Source organism: Platalea leucorodia, assembly GCF_965183815.1.
Source record: "Platalea leucorodia genome assembly, chromosome: 8".
NCBI lineage: Eukaryota > Metazoa > Chordata > Aves > Pelecaniformes > Threskiornithidae > Platalea > Platalea leucorodia.
In genome coordinates, this window is record NC_138830.1 from 35,959,754 (window position 1) to 35,978,460 (window position 18,707).

At 41.9% G+C, this 18,707-nt stretch overlaps 1 protein-coding gene across 2 annotated transcripts in view; it reads right to left on the minus strand.

Annotated features, from left to right (window-relative positions):
- The window catches only part of GLG1 (golgi glycoprotein 1), a gene marked incomplete at its 5' end in the record, with an annotated part of 90,047 nt that overhangs the window by 15,506 nt on the left and 55,834 nt on the right, over window positions 1-18,707 (minus strand). For both annotated transcript variants that reach the window (XM_082320927.1, XM_082320928.1), the window contains 10 exons: window positions 447-509; window positions 1,400-1,486; window positions 2,325-2,462; window positions 4,134-4,287; window positions 6,213-6,314; window positions 6,983-7,104; window positions 13,202-13,416; window positions 15,281-15,464; window positions 17,754-17,825; window positions 18,480-18,683. In XM_082320927.1, the coding sequence (XP_082177053.1) occupies window positions 447-509; window positions 1,400-1,486; window positions 2,325-2,462; window positions 4,134-4,287; window positions 6,213-6,314; window positions 6,983-7,104; window positions 13,202-13,416; window positions 15,281-15,464; window positions 17,754-17,825; window positions 18,480-18,683 (1,341 nt within the window). The remainder of the gene's footprint in view (window positions 1-446; window positions 510-1,399; window positions 1,487-2,324; window positions 2,463-4,133; window positions 4,288-6,212; window positions 6,315-6,982; window positions 7,105-13,201; window positions 13,417-15,280; window positions 15,465-17,753; window positions 17,826-18,479; window positions 18,684-18,707) is intronic.

The window sequence follows — 18,707 nt, forward strand, 5'->3', positions numbered from 1 at the left end:
CATACTGCAGAGACTCAATGCTTACATGAAGTATTACAGCTTAGGTGCCTTCATTGCTATTTAACTACTCAATCCAAGAGCAATGTAAGAAGTTATTTCAGCAATGCTGAGCAGCTGCACAGAGTAGAGTAGCTAGACACACTGCTTGCAGGCAAGGGGGAAGGAAAAAGTTTAGTTTTTAACCCACTGTAATGAGTGATTTTTTCCAGTTACAGGGCAATTTTCATCTTCAAACTCTAGCTTTTATGGTAGGGCTCTGACAACACCCGAACGAGATGGAACTAAGATGGAACTAAGAATTTTAATTAAAGACTTTTGTAACTGCTTACGTCTAAATTTACTTTTGAAGTGTAGCAAGTACACCAAGAACTAATACTAAAAATCTCTAACCTTTCCTACACAGTGTTTTGTCCCCAAAGATATTCATGCTACTACAGAGTACTCACATGACAGAACGTCTGGATAATGGGCTCACATGCTCTCATCAGCAAGGCTTCAATTTGAATGTCCTGCAGAAAACATGTAATATTTCATTTTCACAGTGAATGGACAAGAAAAAAGGCTCTGAAAAACCCCTGTGATTACAAGTTAAACTCAACCCAGTTCGCAGGGTTTTGAAAGATGCAATCTAGATGGCTTTGCCTTTCAGTTCTGGAAATCCTAGGGTTCGCTCTTGCCAACAATGTGGCAAATGCAAGACAAGCCTTCCAGCTTAAGGGAAGAGCCTGGTCTCCACAGAAACTCATTGCCTCGATAATTCAGCCAATCTCCTCCAAACTGGATGCTCCAGCACTAGAAATCACCTTACACCTAGGCAGGAGTTACAGATTAATCATACTTCTGAGCAAACCATTTTGTAACCGCTGGAAGGAAGCTTTCCCTAGGGCACAATGTAAATTTTAAGAGATACAGGGAACCATTTGGGGCAAGACAGTCAAATACACAGCTTCATAAAATAAGTAAAGCTGCTGACATCACTGAAAACCTCTAATGATGTACCTGGCAGTTATTTCTTGCAAAAATTTTGGGACAGTGGGAAGGAAGTTGCAATACAGTACTCAAAACTACTTGCAAGCAAGACCAAAAAATGAAGTCCTGTGACATATCCTGACTTGTACTAAAGGTACTGTTCAAGAAATCTTAGCTTCAGTACCACAATTTTTTTTAAGCAGGAGAAATGTCATCACTAGCCTAAAATCCTGAACCATTATTCAGTTCTCTTCCTTGAGAACCCCATGTGAAAACTTACATTGTACAGGGTAAAATGGATGGTCTCTGCTTGACGCCAGAGCTGCATTTCTGCAGCTACTCTAACCTCCTTTTTTCATCACTGTCAAAGTGACATGCTTAACTAGACAGGCTCAACTCTTCCCTTTATCCCAGGCTGAAAACTGCTCACCTCTGACTCCAGCTCAGTGAGGTTTCCCACTATGTCTCTGCAATCAGACACCAAGTCATCAAGATGGTCCTGAAGGCATTCCAGCTCCTATAAAAACAGACATTTTAGTGTGTGATCCAAGAACCCAAGTTGAAAATTTGGGCCTGAAATATTGCAACATATGTAAAACTGGCCTCCTCCTTGTAAAGTCTTAAGTCTCATTTAATCCCACCCCTCTTGCTGGCACTCCCAGAACACATATACATAGTAGTGGTTGAGAACATTGGTCTAGGATGTTACTGCTTGTTCTCAAAAGCTGTATGATGTGCTTTCACTTCTGGAATATCGCGTTTAATCTGTCCTTTGCATAACCTTAATGAGAGGTTAATTACACAATCTACGACCTATGATAGACATTTCAAAAAGACAGTGGTGTATGCTCTACTGCATCTGCTGTAGAATGGCTCCTCCCCTACAGCTATGCTAGGGCACAGCAACTTAACATGAAAGTATTTGTTGAAACTTTGTTAAGTAGCAGCAGATGTTAGTTCAGTTCTGTATAAACACAGGAAGCGTGTCAGTATTTGCCAAATGGAAATGGGATAAAGTTTATGTGGGAAATGTCAAGCTTGTAATAAAATATTACAAATAAGAGTCAGGGTGAGGTGCGGTTGCTTCATTGAAGTCCTTCTTGTTAAGTATCCCCTTCCACCTTCTCATTCCACTACGCACTTGAACCTACTGAAGCCATGCGGTAGGTGCAAAGCTTCTTCATATCCCCTCCATCTCTCAGCCCAGTGTAGATTATGTTTCAAACTGCATGCATTTTTAATATATCCTCAGCTATAAAGAGACAGCTAACAACAAGATGTCCCTTTATCCCCTTTCTGCCCTTCCCACCCCTTCAGTTTTGCAAACGAAGTAGCAGTGTTACTGTGTACAGTACCTGCCCTGTCTCCGTTTTTTCACTGCACCACTTCCCTAAGTCAATCATGCACTTGTCCTGGAGGGCTGGGTCCAGCTTCACATCCATGGCACGCTGATGGAGGATTCTCTGGACCTCTGCTCTGCACTCTCGCGATAGCTGCAAAGAGGGTAAAGAGAATTTAGCATGTCGGGTCTCTAAATCCATAGAACGCAAACAAGATGCTGACAGGTGACATACTGAGAGTGACCACAAATGCCATCAGCAATCCCAGAAAGTACAGAAGTCCTGTACTGCTTAGCATGAGCCTGCTCGGGCCCCCACAAGCAATCCAAGCTCCAAAAGAGTTTGGAGTTTTGTCGTTTATTTTGGAGGAAGGCTCCTTTCATTCCACTGAAATGAATCTTATACTCTTAAACCTTCACTTTGCTTTCGAAATGAGATGTCAAAGCAGGTCCCTAGATTATCTGCTGCACTGCCCCCTTCATTCAAAGCTACAGACTGCTTCTGGAGAAGAAAGTTGAAATAGCTCATGCCCTCAATACCAAAAGGGAAGCCCAGGATGAAGCAGTATAGTCCAGCTGTAATTTCTTCCCAGCAATCTCCACTGCAGCACATCAGAGCCAGCATTTGCGAAGACTGAGGAAGAAGCAAACTGTAGAAAAATCAAGGGATACTGGCATGGTGCTTGTCAGACCTAAAATGCACCGGTCAAAGCTCAAAACTTCATACATTTAAAAATCCAAACCACTGGAAGTTACCTAGCATTTTGTGGACAGCACTGGAAAAAAGTGCAGATCTAACCTCTGATGAGTTTGCTTTCAAATGCTAAATTTCAAGAATACAGCTGGTCCCTTAGCCTACTTTCAACAAGAAAAATACATTTAAAAGCCTGTTCTCTCTCTGATAGATTATTTGCAGGCTGGCTATTGATTTCTTCGGTCAGCACTAATATAAAATGGAATTAAAAAGTCTCAACTCAGCAGACTAAGAAACCGCATTTTAAAAAATTATTCCTAAAAGAGAGATGCTTTCAATCAATACTTGACCTCTGCCACAAAAGGCCCTTTAAATCAAGCTGTAGAAATTAATTTCTAAGCCAGGCCATTGTGTAGACCCACCAACTCCTAGGGGCCATGTACACTGCAGTGCCAAAAGAAACGGAACCGAGTACTACCCAGCTGCTTTCAAGGGAGAGCCTGGATACTGGCACGAGAGGGCAGCAAACTTGAAAAGTGTAGCTGTGAACCAAACAAATGTGGTTATGGTGGATCTCCAGATCGCAGGGCAGCAAGTCTTCTTTAAAGACAGCATAAGCACATTTACCAGTACAGTATGCTCCAAAGAACTGAAAGGATGCTTTATGTCAATAGGAAGAATTTAATGGGGTATAATCTGAAGTTGTACTCAAATCAAAACTTAATTAGAAACAGCCTAGGAAAGCTGGGCTTGGAACTCCTTTTTGCATAAAACCAATTTTACAGCTATGCTAGCTATCTCCAAGGAATCACATTCCTCTTTGCAAAGACGGGGGGAGGACTTGCACTGTGCCTAAAGAGATATACATAAGTTGTTGTCAGCACACAGTTCCCCCTGCAGGCAACTATCACATCTTGACGTTTGCCTTACCAGAACAACAACATAGACCTTTCAAGGCACAACTTGAGGAGGAGTTGGGCATCTGAAGCAGTGCAAGTACCACCTACAGTAAATGCTTTTAAGTAGCTTCTGTGAGTTCTTACAGTTTTCACACCGTGTGTCCAACTTCCAAACGTACGTACAACCCTTCTATCACAGATCAAAGAGCAATAGTCGCACTCTAGCACTTACCCTCCTTCCTTGCTCCTCTGTGCGGTATGCATGCCTGTACAAGCAAGAGAAAACAGCCCCTGGAGGCATCAGCTCACTAGTCTCATTCCAGCCATGCGTATGGCAGAGACGGGAGGCATCTCCCTGACACTTGCGGTAAAGGACTGTATCCAGTCTGCAAACAGAAAAGTTATCACTAGCACTTTATTCAAACCTTTAACGTTTTTCCATATTCTGAAATGTTTTTGAGGCAGAAAAATCTACTTCAAGTTCCATACACCACCACGTGATTTAGCAGCAGTGTCTAACCAACGGAACCAAGAGGCAGCAAAATGCCTGTCACTCAATTTGGAATCAACTCCCTAATGTTGCAAAAATACACCAAGATCTTTAATTACAGATTAAATCTTCAACGCTTCTTGAAGCGCCTCCCGTTCTCTTCTGCAGCATGCCAGCCAAATGCTGACACATGAGAAAAGAAATCATCTCCTTGATGTCCTTGAGCAGCAGAAAGGCAGGTACATGCCATGTTTTGCTTGTATAGTATCTTATGTGTACTTTGTATTGTTGCCATTTTGAAATGCCAGTTTCATAAAAATCTCAGTTAGATTAATTGTCTGCTCTGGGTTTCAGCTAACTGAAGACTCAGCATCCATTGCTTTTGCATACAAGAAAACTGCAAGTGCAGATATCTTAAGATGACATCTAATTACATTAAAGCTAAGTGAGATATTGCCAACTTTCCAAAATGGAAACTTCAGATTTCTACAACACTTTAGAAGGCAAACATCAGTGATATCAGTGGACACAATTATACAGATAATGATAAAAGTATTAAGAAAACCATTTCTACTATGTGCATCTATGCTAGGTGCACAGTTAATACAACAGTTTTTATAACCCAGTTTTAGGAAACAGTGGTTAAACAAGAAAGATGAGCTAATGTTGCCAAGCCTGCAATATGAATTAGAATTATCTTTACTCACAGCAAAATGCAAATACTCAGTCTTACTTCCTCCAATCACCTAAGGTTGTCTCAAGTAATGAATTACCTGCTAGAAACATGGCACAGGCAGGAGAACAAGCAATGAAGGGAAATAGGAAGAGGAGGAAAAAAATTAAGAGTATTCTTGTCTACCTATGGAGACAGCTATCGAGATGACTAAATAAACAGTCACAAAGCCTGAATCTCTCTGGTCCATGAAGCCCCCTGTATTTTAAAAGCAGAAGGTTCACAGGGCATGTCAGCTCTTAACTACTGGCAATGCTGCCCATAGATACAGCTATAGTCAGATTTGCTTAATGTTTGATTTGAATACCCTTTGCAGCAATTGAAGTCCATGACTTCTTGCCTTACACCCCTTGTGGTCACTGAGAACAATTATTCCACTTCTTGAAGGAACACCATTTGATATACTCTACTTCCTCACCTCTCAATCTTCTCCAGAAGAGAAGCCAAACACTTATTCTTTCCTCACTGGTCATGTTTATCAAATTTATACTCTCGTCATCTTAATCCACACAGACACAGCTGCTCTGTATATATTTAAAACAAAGTACTGCCATCTTTGGATGAGAAAGTTGGAAAAGCAGTGCTCCAAAAGGAATTATATCTGCTCTATAGGCTGTAATCACACCTAGAGAACTTGAAAAAAGGCAGAAATGGAAGCAGGCAGCCCCTCACACAGTGTCTCTTTGTTATAATTAGTAGCTTGGTTTTCTTAACTCCCATATTGTAGCGCTCAGAGCATATAAAACTGGCTGCCACCTGCACAGAAAGTGGCCTCCGACTTCAATATGGCCAGAGAGACTTCTTTTAATTAAAGATGAATAGAATTTCAGAGCTCAAACTTGAGATGCTTTTTAGGGCTGTATCATTTCTAAGTCAGTACCTGATTTAAGTGGGCGTCACACTTAATTTTTCTAAGCGGCTTTTGCTTCTACTGTTCTACACAGGCATTAATGCCTTACAGACCTGGCGTGCTTAAAAGTCCTCATTTGAACAAGCATAAGCTATACTGTTTTACAAGGAACGGCTAATGCATACAAACCCTAAATACAAGCATCAAGTGAGGATAAATCTTGTTTTACAGTACTCACTTCCAATCACGAGATATAAAATACTGGAGCTCTAGGAGCCTGTGCTCACAGTCCTCTACCATCTTCTCAGTATACAAGTGCTCCATCAGGCAAGACAGAATCCTGCAAACAGAAGAAAAAAGTTAGGCAACAGACTGTTATAATCATGCTGAGCTTCCTTGTAACAGTTGGTGTTGCCAAATCAGTCTTTCCAGTGAACCGTAGAGAAGACGTTCAAACACAGCAAAGATCTTTCTCTTCCTTCAAAAAGATTACATCTAACACAACTGTATAGCACATTTGTACCCTCTTAAATTCCATTGGTTCAGTTACCTCAGCAAGTCTGATATACGACAAAATCATAAGGAATATTTTATATAAAATCTGGCTCGGGAGACAATATATACCAGACCTGAAGACAAAGGAGACATTTGTCTCTGCAGTATGGGTTTGCTTAACTGCCCTTTCAAGGCTTGTTACCTTTCTTTCTGATATTGCTAAAGACTTATGTAGTAAGAGAAATTAGCACATCAAATGTTACACATTTAATCTGAGCAACTGAGATAGCTACATCCTTCACCAGCGCTAAACCAGCCCTGTTATAAAAATACTAGCCTGCTTATATGGCAAGAATAAAGACAGAGCTCAGTTCACACCTCCAGCCCTTATGAATTGCTAGTTTGGAGTCTGTCATTTCTGGACAGGTTTTAGTATCTATACTGGTCAGCCACACACAACCTTCATGAATGCCCAACAAAACCAAAAATCAGTTGTAACTGTGAGCCACCTACATTGGGTCTCCAGACCGTATGTGCTTGCAGGCAGTCTGTATCACTGATTCACAGGCCTCATTCAATGCTCGGTCAATGCGGTAATCTGCACCAGGGTCAGTTTCTTGAATCAGTGTTTGAAGCTGGAAGAAAGAAATTGTGGACAAGAAAACAAATTATAATGATCAAAATGAGAGTGCTTGCAACCGCTCAGCGTGGCAATTCTACGTCAATAACAACACTACCAGGTATGACCTCTGCTCTACAATTGCTTATTTTAAGTGCTTGTGCTGCCAACCCAATTACCAGACATGGGAGTCCAGTGCTGCTGAACCCTAATTATCCTTATGAAGCAGCCCAGTAACATTGGGTGAGGCCAGGCGCACACTGGAAGTCAACTGTAAACCTGGACCAGTTATATACTGATTTACAAAACAGAAATGGTAAAATTTGAATATTGTATTTTTGATCCATCCCCATCCCATAAGGCTGATGATACCAAACATGCAAATTTGTCACATTTCCATGAAGACTATCTACTGTTCTGAACTGAAAACCAAACCAATGTTTAAAGACCAGTTGCTTAACTACAAGCAAAGCTTAAAAACATTTTTTAATTGCCTGGAGAGGACACAAAAGTTTCACTGAAATACAGGATAAAATGTCCTGTTCTGCTGGCCCATGAAATATCATTTCCTCAAGTATGCCTGCTCAAGCTTTTGGAAGCCAGGGTAACCACAATTTGGTCTACAGTACACAATTTATTATTTGTATTCTATTGTATTGTTTTTCGTTTCATATATAGATATATAGCCTCCCCAAGTTCCTTACAGTCTCTCTCCCCACCTCGCTCATTACAGCCAGAGTCCAGCTCGGAAATTGCAAACGTCCAGCTATTTCTCCCACACCAAAGGTGCCAGGACCGAAAGCTGTTGCTGGTCCTAAAGTATCCTGGGAACCCCATTCACAGCCCCACAAATTGGGTAAATCTCAGTCTCACTTAATCTACAGTTTTGGGGAGAAGGGCAGCTTTCTGGGCCATAACTCAGCCCAGGACCCCCAGGCCCCATGTCATTTCCCACCAAGCTGTGAATTCCCAAAGACTGACATAGGGCAGACTGGTATCATCATTCAACTGGCAAACATTTTTAGCTGACAAATTTGGAGGGGAAAAAAAATAAATAAAAAAAAAAAAGAGAGAACTTGCTTAGAAGACAACTGTACACCAACATCAAATGGTCTACACTGCTAACATCTTGACACCTAGTGATTTTTGTTACTGGCCCCCCAGCCCAACTAAATCAAAAGCACAGTTACAATTTTATCCTCCATCTTTCAAAGTCTGCACCTAAACACCATCCAGGAAACTTTCAGGGACAAAGCCCTAACATCACAAAACACAGAGAAGAAAAAACACATCAGAGAACTAGAGAAAATAGAAGCTAGTGCTATTTATCCAATAGGAAACTTGTAACCAAGAGGACAGACCACAGACTGACTGGGAGGAACACAGGATTTCCTGCAACTCGCTCTTGGTCAAAGTTAATTAGGCCCAGCCTCAGTTTCTAAGGGCTGCAGGCGGCTCAGAAGAACACTGCCTAGCAGGCACAAGGTGTTGATTCAAAAATTCTTGGGATGTTTTCACTAAAAAATTATAATAAAAAAAGAAACATTTTATGCGACTGACAGTGGCCAAACAGAAGCCAGTACAGGATCCAGCTCATAACAGGGAGCTGAACCTTAATCAGCAGGAGAAGCCAGAAGTGACAAGTCCTTTACAAACTTCTTAAGAGTCAATGCAAGAAGGCAAAGAATACGGTTGCTCTGCTGGCATGCACACACACATATAGCCTGCATGGACAGGCAATGCTCTGCACATAAAGTGGTAGGCTTACTTCATTTCAGATGTTTACATATAAAAAGGGATCAAATATGATTACTGGAATTACTCCCTCAAGGACAAATGGGTGAATAAAAGCTCAAACCTGACACTTCCTTACACCCACAGATTAAATGAACTGGCCAGAGTATTATATAGGCAGGCTTCTTCCTTAGGTCTCGGTTTAAGTGGTATTTGTGTTCCTAGCAAGCGGAAGAGGCCAAAGTGCCCTGGGTACAACAGCTCAGAAGCACCAGATCGCCTCCTAGACTCTCTGCCCTGTTTTGGGCACTACTGCAGGACTCCCAGCCCCGATTCTCAACCACGTGCAAGATATGCAGCGGTGAGCCAGCTGCCCTGACTGCAGAGGCAAGGGAGTAATTTGGCAACAGTAATAAAAGTGAAGGTTTTATAGCATTTTCCTCACTCCCAAAACAAACCCTTGCAGCTGAAAAGCAGCTGGATAACCTTTATAATCCTCTGAACTTTTATCCTGATGTGGAACTAAATTAACAATTAACTATTGAGTTATTAGCTGTATTAGAAATTGAAAGCAGAAACATCTGCCCTTTTAGTAAGGATTATAGTTTTACCTGCTCAAGGGACTGAACAGAAAAAACAAAGATGAGACCAGGGCAACATAAAAGTCACATATTTGAGAAACAGTTTCCCAGCAGCTCTAGTACAAAATATTCCTTCCACTGAGTAACACCACAGGTGCTAGACACTGCCAGTACAGCTGGAGATCTTTTAAGGGCCGATGCTCACAATTAAGGGACATGTATATCTGCTGTCTGATGACCTACAGCATCGCAGACCCTACATGCAGGATCTCCATCTTTGACGAATAACATAACAATGATATTTGCAGAAGACCATTTAATGACTGGAACGTATCCAAGCTGTATACGCTTCCCCAAAGCAAAGAAGAGCTTGTTTTACATGGGAAGACAGGCTCCTGACACAGTATCTCATTCTGATGTGTTGTTTTTTCTTAATAAAATGCATGCCCCTATAGAAATACATCAATAGTATAAATAACAGGAGCCCTATCCTTTGCTTCAGAACAGGCAGAGGGCTCTGAGACAGCAAGGCCAAATTACAAACAGCACTTAAGAGGGCACATTGCCAGAGCATACCTCTGATATGCTGTGGTGAGGAAAGTACTTAAGCCTACAGTTAGGTGAGATAAGGCTGACCAAACACCCAGGAGTTTTTTTGAACTTAGGCTTAACCATTTACATTACACAGAAAGCCACTGTTCCTCTACTATTTACAGAACTTGGGCATTTTGGCAAGTTCACTGATCAAAATGGAGACAAAAAAACCACACCGCTCTTAGACGTTTGGGTCTGGGCATGCCTCTTGCACAACAGCACGGTTCACCATGAGCACAGACTCTCATATGCAAGATCATTCTGGTTGAGGCATCTCACTAGAAATGAAACTGTTCAGATCAAGAAATCGGGGTTTGAGAAGGTTTGAGAATGAATTTCACTGACAGTTTTAAATACAAAGAATCACTTATATTCTTCCTGCAGGCAAGGGTATGAGCAGATGCTCCTGCAGGAAAATAAAATCATGGAGGTTCTTTGGTTATGTTTTGTTGTTTTGGGATTCTCTGTGTTGTTTTTGGCAGATGGGCAAACATCTTCCTTTCATAAGGCAAGCAGAATCAGAGCAAACCTTGACAGACAGGACAGTAAGTAAAAACAGATCCAAATTAGATGCTTCCCGTTCCAATTTCCTCAAGCAAACTGTCTAGGCAAGTGCATCTGAAAAATTTCAGGACTAGTCCTACTGCTTTGAGCTAGCCAAGAATTTGAAGTGCTGTATCAGCATTAGCTACTGACACTACTAAAAGCATGGGGGCACAAGTTTTTGACTCCATATAGAAAAGACAATGTCTGGAAACGGGCCCAAAGCTCTGCAGCCAGCTCTGCTTGGACAACCCCAAAACAACCATGTTGTTTTCCTCTGTTTCCACAGGTGATAAGGTAGAGATGCCACAGACCAGTAGTTTCACCATCAACAGCCACATCAAAGTTCAATCTGAGAGCATCAGCACCATGTTCCTGAAATAAGAATTGCCCAGGAACATCAGGAAGCAAGGACCAGCAGTCAGCTTTGGTCTAGCTGGACTTGGGCTGAAGCCATGTGGACCAAGCAGTAGCCAGGAAGCAAGCAAGCAGGAGATGGCTGAAGCAGCCATCCTATCTGCAGATGAGGAGCCACTGGAGGTACAAAGTGATAGGACATCTCACCAACATTACATTGTAGACAATAAAAAACCAAAACAAAACAGGGCACGCTCTTTGATGCAGTCTGCTTACTAGTTTTTGGAAACTCCAACACAGGTCAATCTTTTGCCCATGAATGAGTTTACCGAAGCAGCACTTTGAGACCATCCACGTGTCTCAAAGACCAAACTATACTGATATATGGCAATGAAGAAGCTGAGAAATCAGCTTCCGAAAAGCATCAGTGGCTCAGCAGAAGCATACGTCAAAGGTGCTCTCTAGGTATCCAAAAGGAAATGAAGTAGCTCCAGCTACTGAAAGGCTGGACCTCTAACTTGCCTTCTTCACAGCCTGTCATATGGACCAATCTCATACGACAGGCGAGTTTGAGTCTCTTGCACAAGCTGCACAGTTTCTGGAAGGGTTTCAGGCAATATTCTCTTCCTTACAAAGATAATTTACTTACCATAGAAGATAAAAGCAAGAAGCTCATTCTAACACAATAAATCAAAACAGAACAAAAGCAGTGACAGCTGAGACAACCATTACCATTCACATACAAAAATATCAACAACAAATTATTTAGTAACTCAGAAGTCATAGGCAGCTATGTAATAGCACCATGCCAGTCCTCAGGTACCCAGAGCATGAGAATCTTTATCATATTCTTGCAATCATCTACTTCCTCTTGCCCATAAAAATATGGAAAAACTAATCATATTTTATAAAAACAACACTTAATTTGCTCCTGCTGTCTTTTGCACAGAGAACAGAATACAGGTCATTGAACTTGAAGGGGAGTCATGGACAAGCCCTGCTGTTGCAGCAACTTACTGTACAAAAATAAAGCAGAAGCTTAAGTATAAAAGAACTGAAAAAAAAACCACCCTACAGATTTCTACAGACATTCTTTGTCCCCAAAAGTCTGAAACCTCATATCACTTTTGGGGGTCCCCTGCCTTGACTTATGACTTGTTCTGAACATGCACTTCATGATCTGGAAGTTATTCCCAAGATGAACTGATCTTCCGACAATTTGTAAATAACAAAGTTTGAGGCAGCAAGTTCAATTTCATATTTAAACAGAAACAAGTTATTAAGTTTTTCACACTAATGTTGCAAAGCATAAGTCATGCACTACAGCTTACTGCAGAAATGACTCAAACTGTACAGCTGCTGCACCAATACACCTGGTATTTACGCAGAAATAAGCTTCATCACAAAAGCATCCTATCCCTTACAAAAAATTTAACAGATATTCATTTATCTTTGATAACGTACAGAAACTGGCAACATTTGCGGCTCTGGCTTTAAGCTACATTTACACAGAAAATGGACTACAGTGGTTCCATATATTGCAGGAGGTCAAGAGCATACATCTCCCCGAATTCCTACATCAGCACTAACACTCCCTAGCCATTTTTAGCATTGATGTCACTTTTCCAGGCTCATGGGTCATTAAAAGCAGTTATTAAGTACAAAAATGTATTACATTAAAAAGCACTAATGCATTTGAACAAATATTAAACAACTGTTTTAAATTTAAAGAGACTACAAACAGGATGCATCTGGGTCAAAATGGAGTTTAAAAAAGGCAAAAGAATCATCCCATTTTAAAGAGGTATTTTGGAGAAGAACGACATTTCCTTCAGTGGCTGCAATTACAACGATGTGCAGCAGTATGTTGTACCTACCTGTCCCTGAAGACGTAGTGCATTTCCAAGGAGAAATGCACAATTTTCTCCACAGGGAGAAAAGGGAAGGAGAGGGAATGTTTTAACACTTATAAAAAAGCAAGTTTCCCTACATCTTGCACCCAGGAGAGAATTCCATGACTTGAGAGCTGCTGGAGAAGAACTACTGGAGATCCAATACAAAATCCAAAGCAAAACAATCCAAAATATATTTTTTGAGGAAAAAAAACATTACTAATGTGCTGCTAGATACCAAGTTACACTTTGTACCATGACGATTACACAACTGCCTCCAGCATTCACTGGTACCCAGCAGAGCTAGACTGCCTTCAGAAGAATCTCCATCACAAGGAAAAACATTAACAGACAAACCAGTGCTTCTACCAACTGACCAACACAGAAGCAAAGTGATAGAAAAGCATCTTACTGCCTGCTGACAATTCAGCCCAACGTTTCCTTTTTCGCCCCGTACTACTTTCATCAGGCAATGCAGGGTGCGACCCTTCCGATGCAGGCCTGAGCAGTGGTGTTCGATCTCCCCTCGGCAGCTCAGGATGATTTCTGGGCTCAGCGAGAAGTCTTCCATTAGCATGCGCCGGTAATCCAACATTTCACCCTGGCACTCGCTGCTCACTTGTCGACCTGAGCCACGAGAAGACAACGTGGTTTAGTATTAATGCTTAGCAGGGCCCTTCCTGACCTGTGCTACCATCATGTTGGAAGAACAGGGACGATGTCCGCACTCTGGACAACACCAGATTGCAACAAATGTGCTAGAGCAGACATGCTGCGGATTAAACCAGTTGTTATGGTAGCTCCCAGCATTTAATTGAACCTGTAAAATAGCCAGTCTATGGATTCAATACATGGATTTGAAAAAAGGTATTCCTGAAAGATTAGGAGAATCTTATTTTGGACTTCACATTACAGGAGGTGCTTTTAAAGAAGAACAGCTGAAAACGCTCAGTGGATGTGTAGTTCCATGGTACAGGTCAGCTCTTCCCTGTATGCTCAAGGGCTCATTCTTCCACTGTAGAAACAGAAGTCACCTCTGATAATTTACCAGCTTGATATGTAATTGGGGGAGGAATTTGTCCAGACAGCAGGTTAAACATTTTCTGAGGAAAAGGTTTTCTAGAGCAATAGCACATACTTGCTCAGGAAACCAAAACACAGCATAGAACATATTACCAAGAGCATATACGGAGTGTCTACCAAACAACTGCAGTTGCACAGAAATCTAACTTTAATCAATGCTTAGATCTGCTATAAGCTTTCCTACAGTCCCCATGTAGACAGTTTGTTCGTTTTTTTGATCAAAAGGAACATGTCTTTTTTGCTATACCCTCCCCTTCGCCCCCATCACAATCTATTCATATATGTAAAACGCCCCATGCAACAGAGGTCCTATACCCCAACAGGGGCTCCCAGGCATTATAATACAGACACGTGGAGGTATGTGGAATAATTAGTGTTCCTCCCGGGCTATGCTTTGTGCATGAGCCACACACTGCAGAACCTGTTCCACTGTGGAAGTGGAAGTTAATAACTGAACAGTACTTTTCTGCATGTAATTCAGGAAAGTACCTGCCTTACTGCAGGGAGAAGGGAAAAAACCCACAACTTTTCCACAAACAGCACACATCATTTCCACATCATTCAGAAGCAATGAGTTATTCAAACTCACAAATGCACAGATTGCATTGCATAACACGTATGGTGTTATGGCAGCCTTTCCCTCCCGTGCCAGGGGCACAGCAGCATGCAGCCCTGCTGCTGAATCAGAAACCACTCAGCTGTATGCCACGGGGGAAAACAAACAATTCTCCAGTGCAGATATGGAGAATATAATGTGTCGTTTTATATGTTATGGCAATTTCACAGAGAACCTTTAGCATGGTCCTGCTGCATAAGGCCTTCTAATGCCTTTGGGACAGCTGCTGGTGTTAGGACATTTTCAGCTTACACTAACTTAAAGGAACAAAAAGAATATTCTCACACTTACCTTCCTTCTATATAGGAAAAACTAGAGTTAGAGAAATTAAGGCATTTACCCAAGCTACTGAACTGCAAGGAAAGAACGTTACTTAGAAGAGGCAGAGGACTGAGTATCCCTGGCTTTCCCTGAGTGATGATAAACACGTTCTCTATTCTGTGTTTTAACCTAGTAGCACATTTAATGCTTACTACATAAAGGAGGAAAAAAACTGCTTGAATTCACAGTGAATAGAAGGATTTGCAATTACACATCATCAGTCCAAGGGGGATTTGCTATTTTGCATTTTAAACTTCTTGCCTATGCAACAGGAGTCAGCATCAGAGGTTTTACTCAGCTATTCTGATCTTCAAAACAACAGTGATGAAAGCATTACGATGAGGAAATTTGCCTCTGAACCAAAGTCTGGAAAAGGTTACTTGGGGAAGGGGACTGTAAATACATGCTGAACCTGAAGGTCCAAGAGAAACTTAACATCAAGGTCCCATCTCTTGATTGAGCTCCACTTACCTCTGTGCACAGCAGACTCTAAACACATCAACAGATAGGAAAGCCTGGCTTCCCGAGACCGGGGAAGGTTCTCCACGTTACAGCGGTACTTCTTCAGATCACTTTTACAGGACTTTGCCAGCGAGTAACTGACTTTGTAGTCTTGGGCAATCAGTTTCTGGCGGGTTGTCAACGCATCACGACACTACGGGAGACACATTGGGATGGCTGTATGAGCTTCCGCGCGCTAGTGGCAGAGAGCTAGACCTGCTGCTGTTAAGTTTTCAAGTTGCATTTCAAAAGACGACTGATGCTTTAAAATTCATGCATTTAAGCTGGACTGCAGTTAAATTTCATTTGTCTCATAGAAACCACACAGTTAACAATGCACACTGAGGTCAGCAGATCAAGGGTTTTAAAGGCAGCAGCTCTCTGCAGAGCACTTTTTAAAACTGCACATTCATCCAGCTTTTTGTGAAGAGCTATGGCTGAGACCATGACTCATTCTTGGTAACTAGGATCAGTTGCTGACATTTATCCCAGCTGTGGTACACACTCACCCCATGCCCTCAAGAAACAACGTTTTCCAGTCACATTTACAAAATAGCGTGTTCTTTGGATTTGTTCTGCAATGCGCCGAACAGATGACAGCAGATAAAGCAGTCCAACCATGGGAATTTCTAGCCATTTTCCGCAACTGGTGAGGCTCACGAGAATGCACTGTGGCCAAACCTGAACCCAGCAGCTGCAACAACCACCCTCTAAATCTCGTCCAAAAACGGGCCTGTAAAAACACTGCTACGCTTCATAACTTTTGGTTTAAATTACATGAAAATTAAATCCAAGGGCAGCAGATAATTCAGAATAACTCAGGCAAATTTGTCCATTCTCAGCCTATTTGAAAGGAAGGAAAACTGTGCATGTGCAGGGTGGGGAGAAGAGGGAGCAATCTCGGCACAAGGAACAGAGAAGCCCTATAGCCTTCTCGCCTTCCTTACATCAGGTTTTTGACTTTTTCCCCCCTCCTTCCATACCTAGTCCAGAACCTGGAAAGCCCTGCTCCAAGATATTCCCACCCCCTCCTTCATGCTCCCATCTCTGTGCCACCACTGGGACCTTGGGACTGGACAGACTTAAAGCTCTGGACCCAGGGAGATACAGGCTCGCAGATACCTCATGCCCCAAAGCAGGGGAAGTTCAGGTACAGCCAAGAAGCCCAGCCTGGCGAGCAGTTTTGGATTAGACAAAGCGAGCCACCCACTAGGCAGCTACTGTTGGCTACACATGTGTGCACAGCAGCCAATGCCATCAGCAAGGAGGGACTTTTTACTGGGTAATAGCTTCTGCAAACCTAGTGACTTTGCAGATGGTCCAACCTTGGCAGCTACAAGAATGAGAACTAGATTTTGTGTTCCTCCTGCCCTGCAAACTGTGCCCTCAGAGCATCCACCCCTCTCTCCCTGCCAAGTCATCTGCTACAGCTTTGTCTAACCTCTCAGCATCTTACATTCATCTTCGACAGCTGATCATGGACAAGATCCCTCAAAAACCACCACTGTCCTGGTACAACCAAAAACAGGTTAAGCAAAAATAGCAGTCCATTACAGTGATGTGCTTGTACAAAATGAAGCTTTGTTTCAAGCCCTCAGGGATCACACTCTCAGTTTTGAATTTGTTAATTGGAACCAAGCTTTCAGATAGCTAACGCATTTAAAGAAAAGAAAATGAGTCTGATCCCTTCAGGCCTCTGAATCAGGCTCCTTCAGCAGAGCTTCTCCAAGGAGGGCTTTCCAGATATCCATTTTCGTATCCTTTCAGACAGATGATATAATTCCATATAATCCCAAACACTATGATGCTGCTTCCGAAATCACTGAAGACATTGCTGCCTTCCCAAAACACCTACACCAATACAAACTCTTTTCAGGACTGGCTTTCCAAAACAACTTTTTTGTTGTTGTTGAAAACCACATCTTCAGGAAAAACATAAGGAAAACTTCAGTAACTGAACTGTGCATCTTTCCCACAAAATTTGCTGCTTCAAAGTCAGACACTCATAGCCTTGAAAACAAGAGTGAAACACACACAGCTTCCTGTGCTGAGGCATTTGGGCATTTTGTTTCTAATCTGTATGTTATGACAGCATTTATCCAAGGCTTACCCCAGCATGGTGCAATTTCTACTTTAAACACTCAATCACGGTGCTACCACTTGAGCTCCATATCTACCTTCCCAAATTACCCACCCAAAAGCTTTGATTTATTTAAATCGTTGATTTTAAAGGCTGTAACTTGAGTACAGTTAATTCAAGCCACCAGCACGTAGCTGCAAACACAAACATATCAAAGCAAAAGCATCTGTTAAAGGAGGCGGTTATCCAATCACATAGATGATGGATTTTCCTCAACACTGGAAAACAATAACATAGCCTGGATTGATGAATGATCTGATGATTTCTGCGTTAAGGATTTGTTTCACTAAGACAGATACCTACCTTTTCACTCATTGATTCTTCAAACTTGTGATTAAAGAGGCACTTGTAGACTCGGCCTTCCCCAGCCTGAGTCTGTGAAACAGAACAGTAACATTTACCATTAAAGATAAGACTTGTAATGCTTAACGAGCAGGCTAAACTACACCTAGAGTTTTATCTAGAAATAGAAACTAGAAATATATTAAAGTTAATATTTCAAATGACAGTGATAGCTTCTATACTATAAAAATATTTTAAATTTTATTGCATTAAAAAAAAAATCTGGTCATATTCATCACCCTTTTAGAGAGAAGACACTCAGCTGATACAAGCTAACTCAGACTGAACAATGCAGCTTTCCAGCTCATCACTCCAGAGATAAGGAGTGCTGCGAGTAGAGTCAGAAGAGGCTTACCTTGTGCAACAGCTTACTGCTGCAGAAGGAAGCACTCCCCTTTGCTGCCTCCTCCCCATTCGAGTCGTTCCACTCCCTGTCACACCAGCTCTGATGCCCATAAAACCATTTATGCCAATTCAGTTCGTTAACCCACTGGAAATAACGCTTCTTTGTTGGGTGACTGAATTTAATACCAGATTTATTGCAAAATGACAGCTACAACGTGTCTGTTTTCAGTATTACATGATCTCACCCAGGCTCCACTCTACTGTTCCATTCCTTCTTCCAATGGGGTTTTGGTTTTTTTTAATGGATTACTGTAGAAGAGAAGGCAAGAGAAAACTACTCACATTTTCACAAAATCGTTCTCTATCATCTCGGCATGCAAAGTAGAGATGCCGGTCCAAGTGGAAGTCATCCGAAGAGAGTTCAGCTACACGAAGAATTGCTTTCTTACACTGATCAGAAACCTGAATTCGAGGATCATTCTCCTCCGCCTCTTTTACCAGGCCTTTTTCCAGGCATGCCACCACCTCTCCTTGTGAGTGGGCATCCTATAGGAGAAGAACAAGACAACA